The following is a 20,828-nucleotide window of genomic DNA, read 5'->3' as shown; positions in this document are numbered from 1 at the left end:
ATAGCCTAAGATGTTCCTGTGTCTGAAGTAAAAAATGTGCTAAATGGGGATAAAGATAAAATTATGAGTTAAGCGAGAAACAGTATTCCACCCTTGTAACAGTGCTTCAAATCTTCAACTAGAGATGGGTGCATACCTTTTGTCTTAATAATAGGCTGCCCAGAGCTTGGGAAAGTTGCTTTTTTGTTTAGTTCCCAGAGTCCTGTAAGATTCTAGAAGTTGTGTTTCCAAAAAGTAACATTTCTATGATTTGACTTTAATGTTTTACATACACACATTCCCCTAATGTCTTTACAAAGGCATCCTAAAAGTATGAACCTGCACTTGCTGACCTAACTGCCTACTCATCTCTATGTTTGGTATTAGTTAGAAAGGGGCCATGTATAGACAAGTCCTCCACACATTCAGGATTTCTGGGCTGATCAGAACTCCTGAAAGTCTGCAGGAGACCTGCAAACTCTAAATATGTATGTTGTTTTACACTAATGCTAAAGACATGGATGTCAGAAATTGCCTAGCAGATACTGGGTGCCTCCCTCTCAACATGTTTGAGTGCACCTCTTGTTTCATTTATGTGTATAATAGTGTGTTTCTAAATTAAATGTATAGCTTGCTGATTATTCCAGGAGCATATTACTGACAGATGAATAAAGGCTATCAGCAGCTGAATTAAAAAAAAAAAAACCTTTACCCAGTGTTGATATTAAAGGGCTCATACTCAGAATTTAACATTTAGTCTCACTGTTTTGACACTGATTCAGCTTTGAGGCCATAGCTTCTCACTGTCCTGCATACAAAAATACTGATTTTTATATACCTGTGCTGTGTTGCTTATAGTTTTTCCTAATCAAATTTTAATTTGTGTTGCACTGGAGGATCTTGAAGTTACTGCAGACTGTGTAGAGCTTGCTGTCCTAATGTTCATTAATTCATTTAAGAACGTCTGTCCCACTCTTGTAATTTTCATTGCTTATTTTTAAGTAGTGGTTGACTGAAGACAGAAAGGAGGGCACTACTAATACAGAAGCATCAAGAGAAGTCAGAGGTGTACTGGAAATAGATTTTATTTAGCCCAGTATGTTTTAAATCTTTTATACTTTTTTAAGAGCACTGGCTGAATAAAGCAGCCAACCTGCATTAACCTAGTGTTATTGGGCTGGGTTTTTATTCAGACCATGCCCCTGAAAAAGAGTTATTGATTTGAAAAGCATTGTTGTAACATGAGTAGCCAACTGATGTTTGCAAGACACTACTGTACTATATTCCAGTCCTATTCCCTTCTCTTACCTCTGGTTTTAACACTGGAATATGCACTAAGTGTTCATGTTCACTTGGATAATCTAAATCTTCAGAGGCACATTTTATTTTTAGCATTCAAGTAAGAAATTTTTAGTTGGGAGGCTTGCAATAATTTATGAGAATTTGAGTTGCAAGTAACCTGAAACAGACCCTGCAGCATAAAATATATGAAGGATATGAAAGATTGGGTATGAGTGGGAATGGACTGGTCCTTCTGGGAAGATTCTGGTTATCTCTCTAGAATAGTTGAATAGAAACACTGGCAGTAAAGGTCAGAACTTGAAAAAGTTCTTTTTTGCAGGGCTATATACCCCCTGCCAGCATGACCACATTTTTTTCAAATAATCTTCAGATATTTGTGGTTAAATATATATGCCACTGTGCTCTAAAGTGGATAAGGGCCCATTCACACAACCCTCTAACTGAAATAATAATTATGTTATGATAACCTTACCTATGCCTAAGGATTATTTCATGTGACAAGGCTCAGACTGTGACTAACATTTCATATTGCCTAGTATGAGAAATATGGTTGATGGAATCATTTTAGTTTATTGGTGTTAGAGCTACAGTTGTATGATCTACAGACCATCAGAAAGTTCAAATTCCTGATCAGCCATGAAATTAAGTACATGATGGAGGTGTTCACAGAAAACAATAAGCCATCATTCTGGATTGACTGAGCATTCATTCACTCAGGTGGCTCCTCTTCCCAGCAGAAAATAGCTTCTGTAACCACTGTCGCTGTCAAATGAAATCTTAGCATTACATTCGTATCCCACTCATAATTTCTTGTTCCCAAATAGGCCAGGAATGCTAAGTCAGGTTCAGAGATAATAGGATCTCAGGGTGGTGTATAATAAAATAACTTCAAATATGGTTCCAGGATGTCAACTTGATTGTTAAGGGAGATCAAATGTGTGAGAGAGCAGGAAGGAGACTTGAAGTGATCTGCAGTCTGAGAGAAGAAATGCTGGGAAGTTCACAAAGGGAAGAATATAAGTTAGCAACTGTCCAGAAAGGATACAGAACTAGATGGTCAGCGTGGTTTGAAAAGGTATTTATATAATGTATCTGCAACAATGAAATTTGAATTTACTGTTCATGTTTACTGGTAATTCCTTCAGTTTTAAATTGACATTTTAAAAGCAGCTGAAAAAGTGGGTTGCTGTCCAATGGCAATGTTTGAGGCCATGCTTTTGTTGTGGAGGACTCTTTCTGGTTTGGCCCTCAAGAACTTCTTTGTGTTCTTGTACATTTTAAAGGCAAAAATTGGAATAGTGCAAAAGACTGCCTCAGAAAGTGGTCCTTCTTGAGGGTCCTTGTAGAGATTTTTAAGCAGAGAGTGGTGGGTCATCCCCCAAGGAATGCTTTAGTTGTGTATTCCTGCATGGCAGGGGGTTGGAGTAGATGGCCTTTCTGATCCTTTCCAACCTTATTATTCTATTATTAATCTTTTTATTTTAGTCTTGCATAGTGAAAATGAATGATAACTTCCATTTCATTTGGTTTGCTGATTTGGAATAGGAAGGGGACATCTAGTTAACAAATTCTTTAGTTGTGGAATGACATAAAATCCCAAGATCTGTATAATGTTTCTGTGCGTGTGTGTGTGTGAGAGAGAGAGAGAGAGATTAATAGGAACTCCAGTGGGACAGCCTCTCCTTCATTTATTACAATAAAAGCTAAATTTAATTAAACAGACTCCTCAATCCAATTTAAAATTTCTAGCAGTGGGAAATTGAGAATCTTCCTAACAATAATCAAAGTGTTTCATTCTTTCCCGAACTGCTTCATCCCCTCTGAGGAAGGTTTTGGACTACCCTACTGGTTTCATTAAGAGTTTAAAAAAAAACTGACTTTCTTGCTCAAAAGCTGTTAAATCTTGCAAAATTCAATAAATTGTAGTTTTTTATCATTTTGAAACTACATGTAGATTTGTCAACCTCATTCTCCAAATTTCAAGAAATCCTGATTTTTAAGGTATTTTCTTGCAACATATAATCTCACTATCAACACCAAGATTTGTGTGTATAAGATTAATTTGTTTATTTATTTATTTATAATACTTATACCCACCCTTCATCCAAAAAGTATTCCAGAGCATCTTCCCTGCTTACAATCTGAATAAGGACACACAAGGAAAAGAGGAAAGGTGTCTTTAAGGGGATGAAGTCCAGCAGATACAGGTTGAATCTCTCTTATCTGAAATTCAAAATACTCCAAAATCCAAAACTGTCCATGTGGGAGACTGAAATAGTGACAACTTTGCTTTCAGTGTATACAAACTTAGTTTCTTGCACAAAATTATTTAAAATATTATATATAAAATTACTGTCAGGCTATATGCATAAGATGTGTACAAAACATATATGAATTTCATGTTTAGACTTGGGTTTCGTCTCCAATACAGCTCATCGTATATATGCAAATATTCCAAAACTTTTCTGGTCCTAAGCAATTTGGATAAGGCATACACAACCTGTATTGCCTTTTCTTCTCTCTCTCTCTCTCTCTCTCTCTCTCTCTCTGAGGCCGGAGCAGTGGCAGTTGGAATGGAAGGAGAGCCTTTCACCAGCTGCTTGGGGTCAAGGGATGATGGAGCTGTGCCTGCCTCTCTTTCACTCCTCAGAGGCCATAGCAATCTGTTTAAAACAAAATCAGCCCAAATAGCATTTAGGAATATTGTTGGATTTGATATCCTTCTGTGCTTTCAAATACTATTTTCCCCATAATCATGAAAATAGATCATCAAATATTCATCTCTTGTATTATAATTGTTACTTTTAAAAAAACATGTAGAGTTCTAAGAGTCAGGAAAGACTATATAAAAAGCATTCATTGGTATCTGCTGTAAAGTGTCTTGCCTTGCCAGACTATAAGACCCACTAGGTCATTGACGTGGGGACCCTGTTGGGTGGAGAGGCAATAAACAAATGTCATAAATAAATAAATACTGTATAACTTTTGTATAGTTTTATATATTGTTGGAACATCACTTAATATTTCAAGGAAGCACAAGGGAAATGAAACATAGGAACATCATGTGGTCCCCAAACTGTGCCCTTTAAGAGATTTTGGACTTCAGTTCCCAGAAGCCTCAGCCATGTTAGCCAGTAGTCTGGAATTCTGGGAGCTGAAGTCCAAAATCCCGTAAAGAGCACAGTTTGGGGACCCCTGTGCTAGAGCATGCTCCCCTCGCTCTCCAGCATAGATACAAGGAGTTGAGAAGCTTTCCCTTCAGATTTCTATTAACCCCAGTTTAATATGTCATCCAACCTAAATGTGATTGATGTAGATAGACCGTGATTTGTCTAAACAAGGCCTCTTCATAGCCCATGGTTTGAAGTTGTCTCATTTCAAACAAACTACAGTCACAAATCGTCTTTCTAATATAAGTTTACTGTATATAAAGCTAATCATAAGGAGAGGTCTGTATAAGAGCATCTGATATACGCTCTTGTGGTGATCTAGACTAGCAGATTGTCCTTCCAAAATGGAAGAAAACATTGATCTATCATAGTCATATAGTCATGAGTTTCCATGAACATAGTGGCTTCCTCTCTTTCTTCTTCTCTAAATTCAGAAAAGAAACCCATTAAATGCATAGACATTATTGCCTCATAAAAGAGAAAGTGAAACCTGTGCATGTGTGTCAGTATATGAACATTTAAGAATGTATCCCGTACTTTGTCAAAGAAAAGCAAGAACTTAGAGGCACAGAGGTTAAATAAGTCCACAATCCTTGCAAATAAATGTCCCAACCCAGTGTGAAAGGGGTGTGTGAGAGAGACTGAATTTGTTGTGTGTGTGAAGATGGTATATTACAGCTCTCTTTTATACTGCCTGTTTCCTTTCTTCCTTCAGTCTTGCATACAGTCCAGCACCATGATCAGAAATGGCATTTGGTTCACTCCTGTCAAATAACACTTGAAAGTGTCAAGGATTATGAACATATTCTCATTTGCCTATATTTTATTTTCTGGCTTCTGCCAGAATAAACTGATCCTGTAAGGGAGAACGCTGGCTTTTAGAAACTGCTGCTTCTTTGTTTTGTATGCTCAAGCAGTGCCATGAGGCAACTCTTTCAGACAGACTTTGCAACAAGGTCAGTGCTTTAAACTTCCTTGCTGAGCTTAGAAATAAGAAATCTGATTATAGCATCATTATGTTTCGAATGCCAGCTTGATTATGGCAGACGTATAATGTCAGGTTGGCAGTAAGCCTGCATGTAATTTTGTCCTCTTTTGGCACTGGAAAGACAAAATCTTGGATGCAGAGAAACTCAAGTAGAGTTTCTGCAGCCTTCTTCCTGTTATGGGTCTGCTCCTGAAAAATCACTCCTGAGGGCTTGGGATCTCTTATGAACAGCATACAATGTAATATGAAGGAGACTCTTGGCTGGGAGACAAAAGTGATAGAAACAGAAGAGCCTTCCTCTGTCCCTCATTGTGCAAGCAGAAGTGTTTTCCACTCATACAGAATCTGTAAGTTGGACTATTCTAAATGGAAGCAATATTGGCAGTATTGCTCTGTCTTCCCACATATCCTTTGGTTTCATTGACAGTTACAGAGCTGAATGAAGCTTGCTCCCACTTTAGCATGCTTAACATTGCATAATTAGTGTGTGTGTATGCCCCTTCAAGTCATCTATTGACTAATGGTGATCCCATGAATTTCATAGGGTTTTCTTAGGCAAGAAATGTATTCAGAGGTGGTTTTGCCAGTTTCTTTCTCTGAAATATAGCCTATAGCACCTGTTATTTGGTAGAAGTCTGCCATCCAGGTACTAACCAGGATTAACCCTGCTTAGCTTTCAAGATCTGGCTCCCAATTAAAAGAGATTCTAACTGGAACACATTTACTTCAAGCCAGTCCCATAGATTGTGTTTTAAACTTGTAGCCCTATCCTAAGCATGTTTCTCTTAAACATAGTAAGGGACTAGGGTAGGGTTGCGCGAGGGCTGAGCGTTTACACACTCAGCAACCCTACCGTGCGCCCTGGCTCTTATGGCGCTCCTGTAGTGCCGGGAATAGGAGCCGTGTTTTGCAGGTTGGGGGCATAGTGTCCAGTTGCCACATCCCCAACCCTGCACTTCCAGGGGCAGCACAGAGCCACCCCTATTGGGCCATCTGTCAAGCCCCTTAGTCTCACTATGTTTAAGCAGTGAAGTCTGCTTAGGACTGCATCCAAATTTTGAAATAAAATGCTTTGGGCACTTAAGAAAATTTGAGCTTACTGAAACTTAATAATTACCCTAAGCTAAAAAAAAAAAATCTATATTCCCTCCTTGGTTATTTTAAATTGGGTGTCATTGCTGTGCCATTGAAACTGCTTTATACACTGTCACTGTCTCAGGTCTTCCATTATTTACCCCTTTTATTTTAATTGTCCTTGGCAGTGTGCCTTAAATACAGAGGATTTATAAGCTTGCCTTTAGAGAGAATAGAACCAGTATCAAAATATGCTAAATATTTTAATTAATGTAAATAAATGTTTCAGCACACAGTTGCAGCAGTGGTGGAAAATTACCCTCCAAAATGATCTTGTCAAAAGATATTTAAGCACTTGGTATTTCCAGCAGTGCTACAGAAAGAAAGAGTCACTTGAAGGAGAGTTATTGAAGTCATTTTCTTCCCCACTTTTAGAACTCTCAGAGCACAGGAGGAGGGGGAGGTAGAAGATAGATATTAATTCTAAAGCATCACACGACTGAAAGCAAGATGTCAAGTACATCCTGCCAGCTCTTTGCAGGCTTGCTAGCCATCTATTGCAATTCATCTGAGCCTTCCACAGAGTCTCTGCTTATATTAATTCTTTTGTTTGATTTTTAAGAAATTGCTTTCAAGAGTTGTCAATTTTTTTGACAGTTTTAAGTTGACACAAACCTGTGCTGCATCCACACTGCAGAAATAATCAAGGTTGGCAATGCATTGACTACTATGGTTCACTGCTGTGGAATTCTGGGAATTATAATTTGTTGTGGCAACAGAGTTCTCTAACTGAGAAGGCTAAATGCCTCATAAAACTACAAATCTAAGAATTCCATTGCACTGAGCTATGGCAGTTAAAGCAGTGCCAGACTGCATTATTTCTGCCCTGTGGGTGCAGCCCATGATTACATTAGAGCAGAGATGAGCAAATGCTTCAGGGTCAGGAGCCACTTGTCAGGTTGATCACATGCTCAGGGGCCCCACACCTTTTTGCTTTGTTTTTGCAATTGGGTGTGTGTGCTACTTAATGTGTGCTAATAAAATTAGCTACATATATGCAAATCAGTTAGATTTAAAACTAATTATTAACCTCCTCCCAGGCATATTAATAAATAAAATCTCCTCACCATACTTCGTTATTAAATTTATATTTCTGTATAGAGGAATATTAAATGCACAGAAATTTACTTTAATGTGATTGTGACTAATTGGCTGTGATAGAGCAATTGACTGTGATGTTCAGTGTTGAATATATTGACCATCTCATTAGCCATAATCAGTTAGAAAGTATTGTTCTTTCCCCCATTGCCTATACTTCATGAAGCAGTTTGTTATCATATTGTGGCAGCAAACTGTAATGTGAAATAATTTCCACAGGCTTCTGTGGAGATATAAAAGAAAAGGTCTGTTGGTATTATGCACTCTATAGGCTGCTCTTTGCCTTCAATGCATTAGAAGAATTTATTCTTAGTTGTTTATTACAGAGCTTGGAAATTTTATTTTTGGGCTTCATCTCCCAGTATTCTCAAGCCAGCATAACCAGTGACCATGCTGCCTGGAGAATTCTTAGAACTGTAGTCTAGAGAATTATAGTCTACAGGTTTGTAGAGGATTAATGAGAAGAGAAAGTAAATCCATAAATCAATAACTCAAGGGGAAACTTACATGGATGTAGACCTTCTCAAGAGTAGTGAGTAGAGAGTGACATCAGTGGACTAACAGGACAAAGAGGAGGGATAAAATAAGATAGAGTAACCCCAAAGGATGCTGGGACAAGTAGTTTCTTTCTTTAGAAAGACACCAAGTTGAACTCTAAGTAGAGAGAACAGAAATATTAGAAAGACTATTGAAACTATTGGACCCTCTGGGAGACATATAAATTGGGTGGATTTGGCATTGAGCAGACTTGATTTTCGGACTCAAATATACAAGAACCTGCTAACTTTCATAAGGGCTATTACTGTTTTAAAATATAGCAGGCAACTGCAGAACATCTATAGACTCTCTCAAACTGTACTAAACTATCAGGTATCTTTCTTCTTCCCAGCTTCCTTTTTCTTGTTCCTTATGGAACTGTCGTTCAGTTATTCCTAAAGCCACGGCAGCTCATGATCTATTTCTTCCTAAATCTCTCCACCTTCTCACCCTTACTGAAACTTGACTTTCTGCCCATGACACTGGAACCTCAGCTGACCTCTAATTGGGAGGTCTTTCCTTCTCTCATACAAGCAATCAAGAGGGTAGAGGCGGTGAGTGGGCCTTTTCCTGTCTAGCTCATGTTAGTTTCAGCTGTTGTCCCATCCACGAACAATTTGTTTTTCCTCTTTTGAGTGCCATGTTGTTAAACTCTCTCTCCCTTTGCATCAGCGGGTTGCAGTTATCTTTCATCCACCTGGTTCATTTACTACTTTCATATCCAATTTTGATTCCTGGTTAACTATTTTCCTTTCAGATGAAGTCCTCACTCTTATTTTGGGAGATTTTAACATTCACGTTGATGATCCTAAAGATCCCATGGCTTTGTGTTTTAGTTCCTTGTTACCTTCATTTGGGCTCGAGCTCCGCTCAGACTCACCTACACATTTCCTTGGACACCATCTTGATGTAGTTCTTACTAAAAGGTGTGTTATTTCTGATTATGGTACCATTGAATATCCATTGTTGGACTATTATTTTGTTTCTTTTGCACTTTCTCACAGTCCACCCCCTTTGTGGCTTTGTTTGTTGCTCATTTCATGATCGTCATTCTGTTAATCCTGGGGCCTTCTCGCATGTATTTTACTCTTTGTTATCCTCTTTAAATTTAGGTGACTCTGTGGATCCAGCTGTTTCTTTACTTATATCAACTTTATCTTCAATTCTTGATAGTTTTGCCTGTTTAGTAACATGTACGACCTTCTCTACTAAGCCGCAGCCCTGTCTCACTCCTTCTGTTCAGTATCTTCGCTCCTGCTCTCAAGCAGCTGAACGTTTATGGAGGAAAACCAGTGACTGGGCTGACTTTATCCATTACAAATTCATTCTTCCTTCTTTCTTGTGCGCTATTTAATTGGCCAAACAAAAATACTACATTTCATTAACGAATGACACCCACAGCATCTCTTTTCGACTTTTAATTCTCTGTTGAAGCCTTCTCTCCACCTTTCCCTCTTTTATTTTCTCCCAGTGATTTTGCAATTTTCTTTAATACCAAAATTGAAACTATCTATTCCAGTCTAGAAGTTCCCGACTCCTCAACTCTATCAACATATCAATCACATTGGCTACAGCCAAGTCAGGCCAATTTTTCCTTTATAATATTGCTAAAATCAGACCTTTTCTTTCACTTTCTTCTGTCCTGGTTATCTCTCGCCTTGACTACTACAACATTCTTCTGATGGGGCTTCCTTTGTCCCATCTTAATCCCTTGGCTTCCATTCAACATTCTGCTGCTAGTATTATCTTTTTGCTAGCCGTTTTGATCATATCACTCTACTTCTGACATTTCTGCATTGGCTGCCCATTGCTTACAGGATCTCGTATAAACTTCTTTTAACCGCCAAAGCTCTACATAATTTATCAGTTCTCATCTCACTTTACCATCCGGCTGGATTCCTACAGTCTAGAGGCTCAGGGCTTCTCACTCAACCAATCGGATTGGTCCTTTTTTGGTTGCTGCACCGTATTCTTGGAACTACCTCCCCAATCACCTGTGGATTATTACTTCTTTAATTAATTTCAAGTGCGAGCTAAAGACTTTCTGTTCTCTGAAGCTTTCTGGACTGCAGTTTAATATTCTCTGATAACCCAGACTAATAGTGCATTACTTGCTTGTGGTTTTAATGGGATAAATTGCTAGTTACTGTATATTATTTTATATCTTATGACATTGGCAGTTTTTATGTTGTAACAGAAATTTCAGCAAACTTAAAAATCTAGGACTGACAGAGCAAAAGAATTGGCAAGAGGACCTAGTAATTGAAAATCCATAAGTTTATTTCCAATTGTCGACAAAGGAAAACAATGAACTCAGTGGAATTCAAGTTCCAAAAAGCTGAGACCCCGAACAAGACAAAATGCCTCTTTTTATATTATTCAAGACAAAGAAGCTTCTTCAATACACCTGATTGGCTAATTACAATTTAAACATACAGAATTCTTACAATCAGAACAGAAATACATGCATACATTAAAACTGCATCATCACTCCTTACCCCGTCCTTTAGCCTTCCTTCTAACCTTGCTTCTGAATGTCAACTATGTATCCTTATCTCAGTAGTTTATGTTATGTCTTTTTTACTGGTGCCAGCTTCCATCCAGGGCAAGATGCACTCACTATTCCTTTGCTCTAGTTTTTTCTAAACTCCAAGCCTTTATTTCAAAAACCATCTCTCTGGCTGACAAAGGTGACTCCATCTTTCTATAGCTTTTTTATTTCAACAAGGAATTTCCACCACAATGTTGCTTAATGACTTTGTTATAGCCACAGCACTATATAAATAAAAATAAAAGTAAGTAAAACTTACAGAATTATATAAATAAAGAGAAGACATTGTCCTGTTCCTTCATTTGACCTCAAGTTCCCAGATTGCACCAGCCAGAGAGCAAAAAACAGGCTTTGCTGTGTGATCAACATGAAGGACAGATGTAGTGCCAGCATTTAATTACTTGTACAGATGGCCTATTTCTGCTGGAGAGGTAGTTCTCAAAATGTTACACAGCATTGCCACTGTAATGTTTGAGGCCTACCAAAATGTGGGCAGGCAAAATGCCATCCATTCAGATGTCTACCAGGGTAGGCAGCCAAATGACTATCAGCTGTGATCATGAATAGCTAAGAACAAAAAACAAAGGTTCTTGCAGCTACAGAAAGTGTTTTGGCACTCTTAGTATTATCTTAGTGAGTAGCATCTTAATACAGTTAAAGCAGCAGCTTGGAGTTTGTCTTCTAGGATCCATTTGATTATTGTGATGCAAAATATACTCTTAATGGAGGAGAGAGGCTGTATACATCTGTAGCAAAAAGAAGAAGAAGAAGAGATGCTGTGGACCTTCTGAGGAAAACTGGTTTATTCTGAGAATTTTAGTAGTCTCATCAATTGAGTGTATGTCTGTGTGTACAAAAGAGAGAAAGAGAGATAATATTCTGTGTGTGTGTGTGTTTAACAAAGTGTGTATTCAAATGAGCAAATGAAAAACCACCAATAACCCTTATGCAAACCCACATAAATATTATCAATCTCAATGCTTCCTGTTTTTAGTATTTCCTGGGCCAGTTATTTTAACAGCTTTGTGATAGTTGCAAGATCCACAGCTGTCAGGAAAGACTGAAGATTTGCTGTAAGATGATGTTGGAGTATACCACTACTAGCTGCAGCCTGATGATTTAGAAAAGAGTGGGAATAATGTGACCCTCTGTGTGATCTTTGAGTCACAACTCCCAGCATTCTTCAACATGGGTTTTGCTAACTTGGCTGCTGGTATTTACATTCTGTCAACATCTGGAGGGCCATGTGACTCATACTTCTGATTTAGGATGTGTAATAGATCTAAAGATGAACAGAAGTCTGAGTCACCAGAGATCTTGTTCCATTCCCAGTTTTTACCACTATCTTCTCAGCTTTAGACACGTGAATTATTATTATTTTAGATTTAATCCAAATGGATTTACTTTTATTCATTGCTTTCCCTTATGTATAATTCAGTACAAAACCAAAGCAATGGGTATTTAAGTGAAAATGTAGGCCAGTATTCTTTCTCCAGCTAAAACATTTCTGTTTCTCTACTATGATGAAGCAGTGCTGCAACCCATTTATCTTGAATATGACACAATTTAATCTATACACTTCTTTTGAAAAAGGATTTTTATGCGACTGTGAAATATCAAAAGTACTAGCGGCAAAAAGTATGCCAACTTGAACTGACTTCTACATATGATGAATTGGTAGTTAGAATTGGCTATTGCTCTACCAGAATCCAAATATCTGTGTTCTTTCAAAAGTTCCTAAAATTGTTTGGGATGATACAGCAAATTGGGAGCAGGGTGTTTTGTGCAGCACTTGGATAATTAGTCCAGACTCTGATCATATGCCCCCAAATTGGTCATGTGGGTTGGCTCTTTGTTTTAGTGCACTGTAATTATTATGTAAACAGGCATACACTGCAAGTTGCTCTTGTGTTCAACCTATTAAAGAGTGAGAATACCCAAAGGGTTTTGCTTTGCTGGTACACAGACTGGTTGACGGGAATCCAGTTGTCTTTCTGGAATTAAACATAATTCTGGGCATTAAAGCTGCAAAGTAATCAACAGTAATTGGATGTTTGCTTCTAGTAATGACAGAGCCCAGTAATTTTGTTTTTTGTTGTTTCAGCAAATTGTGAGGGAGGGGAGACAACCTGCCAGACAAGAAATATGGTTAAAGCATTTAACAAACTCTGTTCCATTGTGTGTGTTCTTTCAGCCTACTTAAAACTCTTCATACATTTTTAAGGACTAAGAAGGAGAAGGAAAAGAAAACTGTGGACCTATAAAAATTGTAACTTAAATCTCTCTCTGGAAACAAAATTGCAGTACTCCCCTAGGAATGTCCTCTTCAGCTCTTCTGCAAGTAATAAACAATTTCTTCAGCACCTGCTGAGCCAATAACAGCCTGGAGGGATTGTGCTGACGGAGCTGCCTGACACAAATCCTGACAAGTTGTAGGAGACAGAATTGATTTTGAAAACACAGATAAATCAGAGCATCCCTCAATTTAGAATACACAGGAGCCACACAAAACTGTTTTAAGGCAAGCTTGCAGGTCTATATATTGTATTGGAACCGAGGCAACATGTCCAAGAACATGTTGCCCAGACTGTGGTCAAGTAAACAGGATTTTCAGACACATTGATGATTTAGACTTAAATTTGCACTCTGTTGTTGTTGTTGTTGTTGTTAAATTTTTAAAATATTAAACTTTCTCCCTCCCTCCTTCCCCTCCGATGGCTATAACCAAGTAAATTAGTATCCAGTACCCATAACCTGGAATATTTTATTAATAATTTCTCTAACTTCATTGTACCCCCTTTCAACTTTAACTTTCTCGATCCAACTACCCCATTTTCCCCACCAGACCACTCAATAGAGTTTCACCACTCAGTGACTTAGAGGTGAATGTTTCAACTATCAGTGCCTGCCATATGAAAAATATTGTGCTTAAGGTCATGACAAAAGATTTGAAAGCTCTTTGCACTGTGAACTGTTTTACTCATGCAGATGTCATTGCTTAACATTGTAATTACTGAGTGTTTGAACATGCAAATATCGATTCTGTTAGACTGTTGGAGAACTTCTTTTAGAGGACTGTTGTCTATAAGGTTGACCGCACATCCTGCCTTTGATAATAGAATGAAACCCCAAAATAAATCAGGATCAGTTCACATTTGTCCATAGTGACATTATAAACCACTTACCCATACTTCAGTTCCATATTGCTCTGGTAATGTGGTGGTAAATTAAGAATGTGATTTCTTCTGTGCACATGTCACTCTGTCTCCTAGCAAAGTGGCATTTAAAATTGTAATCAAAAGTAGCAGCAGGCAAGCTTGGATGATGATGTTTCATAATTGAGATGTGATGAACAAGCAAGCTCTTTCTCTCTCTCTTTGGTCATATCATCCAAAATCTTACTTGGCAGGAAGGCCTCACATGAAAAGTGGAAGGCTTAGGGAGGTTCCTCCAAAAAGGATGCCTCTTCTAATTGCCAGGCTCCAGGTTGTTTAAGGCTACCAGAAGTTTGAACTGTGCCCAGAAATAAACCTGCAGTCAGGCCATTTGCATGGGTTATGAGCAAAAGAAGCATTGTTATAGGTAATTTACATAAGCACACTTTCAAATCTTGGTAAAATTGAAATATTTAGGCTTCACAGTAAATATTGATTTGGTACAGCAACTGTCTTAGGTAACACTGTAATACATGCCTCAGGAAACTTGTGTTTCAGTTTACATTTCCTGTTATTGTATTTGGAGTCCCCACAAGGTCCCAGTGTGGTAGTTAATATGCCACTCATACAGTGATTAATAAAAGTGGCTCACTATGTTGTCCAAACTACAAATTTGAAGGATCATGCCATGCATTCATGTGTTCCCTTCTTCCCATGGATCCTATCCTATCCTCTTTGGTTTGCAGAACTACTGTTGTCATAATAACCAAATGGGAGAAACTATGGATAGGATCTAAGATATATGCAAGCTTTGAATGAATACACACACAGACTTTGAGGCGGAACAGATGGCGGGTAAGGAGTGGCTTGCTGCTGCCCCTTTGCTTGCTGGGTTGGGGCCACAGCAACCGCATGCAACATTCCCAACCTGCCCATTTCCTGGCACAAAAAGGAGTGGCAGAAAGCTGCTCTTTTTTTGCGCCTGAGAAAGGGTGCCTTTGCTGCCACAGCAGCATTTTTTTTTTTAGTTTTTCTTTGGCACAGCGTGTGTAAATTCTGTGCCGCCTACACGACATGAATTCGCTGCATGTGTGGTCGGCCCTGTGACTTTTTGGCAGACTGAGAGTGTGTTGCTGTCTGAATGCCACGCCACACCCCTAGTGTGGCAGGCTCTTTTTGACCATCTGTTTTTGCCCATTAGTTTTTCAAAGGACACACACATAGCCCTCAGTAGTTGCTAAATATAACACAGGGTGGAGAAAATGCAGCCTTGTACTACATGTGCCTACGGGGAAGTTTTTATGGCCTCTCAACTCCCCCAAATTTTGAAAAACATTTTTGTCTCCAAAGACTCCTTAGCATGTGGGGGGCACTTTCACCATGTTTTTGGCCAGTCCTGGATTCCAGGAAGAAATTAATCCTGCGGGGTCAAATAAAAGCCCCTAACAGTTGCCCCACTGATCTAATGGGTCTACAGTATATACTCGACTATAAATCAAGAAATCTATGCCCAAAAATTGACCTTAAAATCATGAGTCAACTTATATACGGGTCAAAACAGTAACGCAGCTCAGAAAGATCTTAAAAGCAGAGTCTCCTGGCAGTGCCACACTCCCTCTTCCCTGGCAATGATTTCTGAAAGAGCTGCCAGGCACGAGTGTGTGCACGCATGTGCGTGCGAGCAACATAATTCACTTAGTCCAGTGGGAAACACTTCTCTTTCGTCCTTCCTTCTCCTTCTGCATTGTTCCTGCCCAGCAAGCACCACAGTTTCCAACAGTTACTTCCTTCCCACTTCCATAGAAAACTTTTCTCTCTCTCTCTCTCTCTCTGGATCCTCTTTGCCCAGCAAGCACCACATTTTCCCCCAGTTCCTTCCCAGTCCCATGGAAAACCTTTCTCCTAGCAAGCACTACATATCCCTTCAGTTCCTGCCTTCTCAGTCCAATGTAAAAACCTTCTCTTCCCCTAAGTTTTACTTTGACTTATCCACGGATCATATCAAAATCCATGATTTTGACCCTAAAACCTTCCTTCAACTTATGCACAAGGTTGACTTGTACACCAGTATATACGGTACTTTCCTATTGACACTTACCTGGAAATATAAGTTCGATTTAACTCAGTGAACCTAGATACACTGTATTGTACTGTGAGGATTTAATATGCATTGAACATGTGTTGACAGCAATAGTGAAAAGTCCCATATCAATTTTTTTTTTAAATCTTACTACTGTGGATTAACACAACTTTTCTTCTGGAATACAACATTATAATAAACACAGAGTTTGCTTTGTGACTGCTTAACTCTTATTTATATTCCAAATGTTCACAGTTAATTACTGCATGAGTGCACCATTATGTAATATTTATATTATATTAAGTTTTATGTTGTACCATATATCTTTTCTTTGTGGACGATCATGAATGAATGTTCTATAGGGAAGATGAGGGGAAAGGAATATGAATGTTTAGTACTTAGAGTAATAATTTCTGTTCTGTTGACTTTACATCTGTTGTTTCATTGGTGCTTGAAAAGAGATGAGAAATAAAATATATACTATGCCAATGCTCTCCAAATTATTTTATTTTAGGTGAGACTCATAATCAGAGAATTACTTAACACTCCAGCACAACAGATAAGCTTTAAATAAAAGTTAGCAGATGCTAATATATTTGTGCCAGCTGGCAAGGAACTGTAATGGGAAATGTGAAAAGGGTGTGTGTTTTCTTTTCATTCCAGATAAAAAGGATAACCCACAAACAAAAACCTGCTACTCTACAGCATTCATTCACTTCAGGACAAATTTGCATGTTTTAACAGAGCTACCACTGCGCCATATCTTCTTTCTTTTACAGCACTTAACACAAATGGCATGTGGCATATCATTGCACTCTGTGTTTCCCAGCCCTCCTCTGCAAATAATGTGAGTTGGGGAAATATGCTGTGCAATGACATTGTGTATAATGTTTTTTGTGTTTGACGTTGTAGAAAATGAAGGGCAGTGGAGACGCAGAGGCAACCGTACTGTGTCTATTTAAACATCTAGTTTAGCTCTTGGTTAAATCAAGATCTATTTTTAATTAACTCTGCCCTACAGTTTTAAGGATATTTAAATTGTAATTCTGAAGCCACTTGCCATTTATTAATAATTATTTTATCCTGATGTTTTGTCTGTAATATGAATCATTTCTCAATCAAGATATAAAATCAATGATCATTTACTACATTTACATATTTACTACATTTTCTTTAAAAACCAACACAAAATCAAAATACTGGACAATCATTAAGCTGGTTAATTTCAGATGTTGAAATGATCATCTTGACTTGGTCCTGGGAACTAGCTGGCAAGGATTAGAATTCTTTAAAAATAGGTATATTTCCTTTGAGCCATACAGTTAACAGCTAGATTGCCATAACTAAGGTTGATTTTATTTTTGCTAAGTTATAAAAGTATCAAGTCAGTTTTACTTTGGAAGGAAAATTGTTTTATCTTAAAGAATTTTGTAACAACTTGGTTGTATTTTTTCTTCTTCTAGAGATTCGAGCTCAGTTAATAGATCAACAAAAATGTCTAGAGCAGCAGACTGAAATGAGGGTACAACTTCTTCAAGATCTGCAGGATTTCTTCCGTAAAAAGGCAGAAATAGAGACTGAATACTCTCGCAATTTAGAAAAATTAGCAGAAAGATTCATGGCAAAAACAAGAAGTACTAAGGACCACCAGCAATACAAGTAAGTCAAAGTTCCTTATATAGACAATGGCCTAGTACAGACATCTAGCAAACCCTAAAGAATGAGGAAATAATAAAGTTTATAAAGATGAAACGAATCTACATAAATTCAGCAACTAATAAATCAGTGGTTTGCCCACCCTGAACTAATAATACATATGGCTTACCATATAATTTGTTGTAAATAGATAAGTATTTGATATAAGAGGCATAAAATCCTGTTCAGTTGAAGGTCAACTAGGCATGAATCCCAACAACAGTAGACTGATAGCAAATTCTACAAATAAGGTAACACCTTAGAAACACTTGAGAAGTTTCAACATTTCCCGTCTAAAAGGGTACATAAATTAAACAGCAACATTTGCATTAAACAAGCATTATTTTTGTAATAGTTCTGTAACATATGAATACTGTTGTGAATCAGCACTGAGCTATTCTTTCCTTTTGGAGGTGCAGAAATACAAAACGATCATCCATCTGCTTTATGTTACCTTTTGTACCTTCCAAAGAACAATTTTTCCCAGTTCAAATGACAAGCTTCCCACAAGGGAACATGGGGATGTCCTGTCCCTGAGTTACTTCCCATCTTTCCAGCTGCATGCTGCAACTCTGAGCTGTAAAACTACAACATGCCATCTGGACAGGCCTTTATTATGTATTGTTTGTTGACTTCCTGCATAGATATAAATGATATTGACAAATGGGGATTGGCATGTCAGTGGTTATAGCTTACCTATAAATGATACATATTTATTTTTTTATAATTTAATATGTTTATGCACTCTTAATTAAATTAAAGATTCTTACCCTAGCCTGATATGGCCCATGACTATTAAGGGGATTAGAATCACACTGCCCTTAAGTATGAATGAAAATGAACTCATTTATTCTCAAATCACCATGATTTTGAGCATCAAATGGTGCTTAAACAGTGTTAAGAATTAATACAATTCTCAGTATTCCCTCAAATATGTTAGTTACTTAGTTACTTAAGTAACAGTATTTTTATGGTTATGTTTTTGCTTATACTGGTAACATCACCAATTATGTAAAATAATCTGTTTTCACTAGGAAAGATCAAAATCTGCTATCTCCAGTAAATTGCTGGTATTTACTACTCAACCAAGTGAGACGTGAAAGCAAAGATCATGCAACTTTGAGTGATATTTACCTGAACAATGTCATCATGCGCTTTATGCAGATAAGTGAGGATTCCACCAGGATGTTCAAAAAGGTACAACATTTTGATGTTTTGCATGTCATATTGGAAATGGAAATATCTACAAGGCATAAATTTTAAATGTATATTCTGCTATAGATTTGGTAATGCCCTATTTCAGCATATTACTAACTATTCCCTCATACAAATATTTTTTACTGTAAATATAGAGAAGAAAGTGATTTTTTTAAAAAAAGAAAAAAGATTTTATTGAAGAAATTAAATTTTTAAAATGACAATCAGCTCAGTACATTCTATTCCATATGTATATCAGTATCATGTCTTCACATCAACAACAGACAAAGACGGAGACATCTATGCATATATATATGTGTGTGTAAATATAATTACTCCAGCTAGTTAACAGAAGAATGTGTTAATGTTTGAATCAAAGAGATCATGGTCCCAAACACATGGCAGAAATAATCCAGTTTGAGACCCCTTTAACTGCCCTGGCTCAGTGATAGGAAATCGTGGGAATTGTAGTTTATTGGGGCACCAGAGTTTTCTGTGACAGAGAAGGCTCAAATGTGTCACAAAACTACAGTTCCCAGAATTCCTTGGCACTGAGCCAGGGCAGTTAAAGAGGTCTCAAACTAGATTATTTCTGCACTGTGTTTGGGACCTATGTTTGCACATTCTAACATGTATGCACAATACTTGGGGATGTTCCCTGTTCAGGAAGCATTCTGACTGATGAACTTACCCATCAGCATTACTGTATATACAGGTGAATTAGTTTAGGGATTTGTTCTTAAACATTTAAAACGTAGTCATTCTGATGCATCTTAAATGTTCTGTGCCATTAATTGTTGAAAAAAACTCACACAATATGGTAGTGGCAGGGAAAATCATTTGTCATAGCATGTTATTCTAAAAGTTTGACTCTGATGATAGACCTAAATTCTGTACTCTTGTTAAGAGTTTTACATGAAGGTGATGTGCAAGCCTGTATGTATAATAATATCCCTTAGACCTTTCTTTCAGATACCAGAAGGCAGAAAAGTATGGAGAGTGTTGTATCTAACTCGCTTGGTACATTTGTTTTTATTTCTGTGCTTACAGGAGAGACAGTAGTTACCTTTTAATTCTGTGTACTGCAAAATGTACTGCAAGGTCAGAACAACCTCTATTCCCTGTATCACAGGCTTCCGTGCCTTCCAGTGTTGAATCATTCTGTGGCCTTTTATATTATTCTGTTTCCTCTGTGAACAGAAGAGGTATTTTTAGATTACGGTATGTCCATCACTCATTTAACCATAACCTCGTTTTCAGAGATATTTTTGGCTTTCCAGAAGATGGCAGAACAAGCACCAGTTGTGCATTCCCACTGGGCTTTCCTGCCTCTGTCCAGCTGTCAAAGAATCAGCCTTTAAAAATCTTCAGTGCTCTCAGTTGAGCTACATGGTAATCGTTCCATAGGGAAGTCAAACTTCTATTGCCTGTGCCATCTGTCATCACAATAAATCTATTAATTCCTTTTCTTGTAAATTACTTGATGTTTCTAACAGTATTCTTAACATCTATTCAGTAGAATTGGTAGTAACAACACCAACAGCAGCAACAATATGTTTAGGGCTGTAATCTTGTGCATACATGCTTGGGAGCAAGCCCTATTGAACTTTAAATCAAATAAAATGTTACATTGTAGAATAGCTCTTAGTTCATACATACTTAATATTGCTTATTTTCCTGTAAAGGAATCTCATAATATTGCATAGTGAGGGGCATAAAACTGCTATATAATCCAGTCATATTTAATTTAATGATAATAAACTCTTCTTTCAATTAAGATGTTTACCACAGTTGAACTATAAATTCTGTATCAGTGATAAACATTTGTTTTTTAAAAACAAAAACAAGGATTAATTAGGTTAAATATATCTCTGCTCTATGATTAGGATCTGGAAAAGAGACATTCCTTCCATTTTCAGTCTAGATAGAAATGTTCTGAGGT

The 20,828-nt window shown here is 37.6% G+C and overlaps 1 protein-coding gene across 1 annotated transcript in view; it reads left to right on the top strand.

Annotated features, from left to right (window-relative positions):
* The window catches only part of SRGAP1 (SLIT-ROBO Rho GTPase activating protein 1), a 142,016-nt gene that overhangs the window by 54,611 nt on the left and 66,577 nt on the right, over positions 1-20,828 (top strand). The window contains exons 2-3 of the mRNA XM_042468468.1: positions 17,458-17,653; positions 18,724-18,886. Of these exons, the coding sequence (XP_042324402.1) occupies positions 17,458-17,653; positions 18,724-18,886 (359 nt within the window). The remainder of the gene's footprint in view (positions 1-17,457; positions 17,654-18,723; positions 18,887-20,828) is intronic.

This window comes from Sceloporus undulatus, chromosome 5 (assembly GCF_019175285.1).
Source record: "Sceloporus undulatus isolate JIND9_A2432 ecotype Alabama chromosome 5, SceUnd_v1.1, whole genome shotgun sequence".
In the NCBI taxonomy this organism is placed as follows: Eukaryota; Metazoa; Chordata; class Lepidosauria; order Squamata; family Phrynosomatidae; genus Sceloporus; species Sceloporus undulatus.
This window is presented reverse-complemented; position numbering and strand designations above follow the sequence as displayed.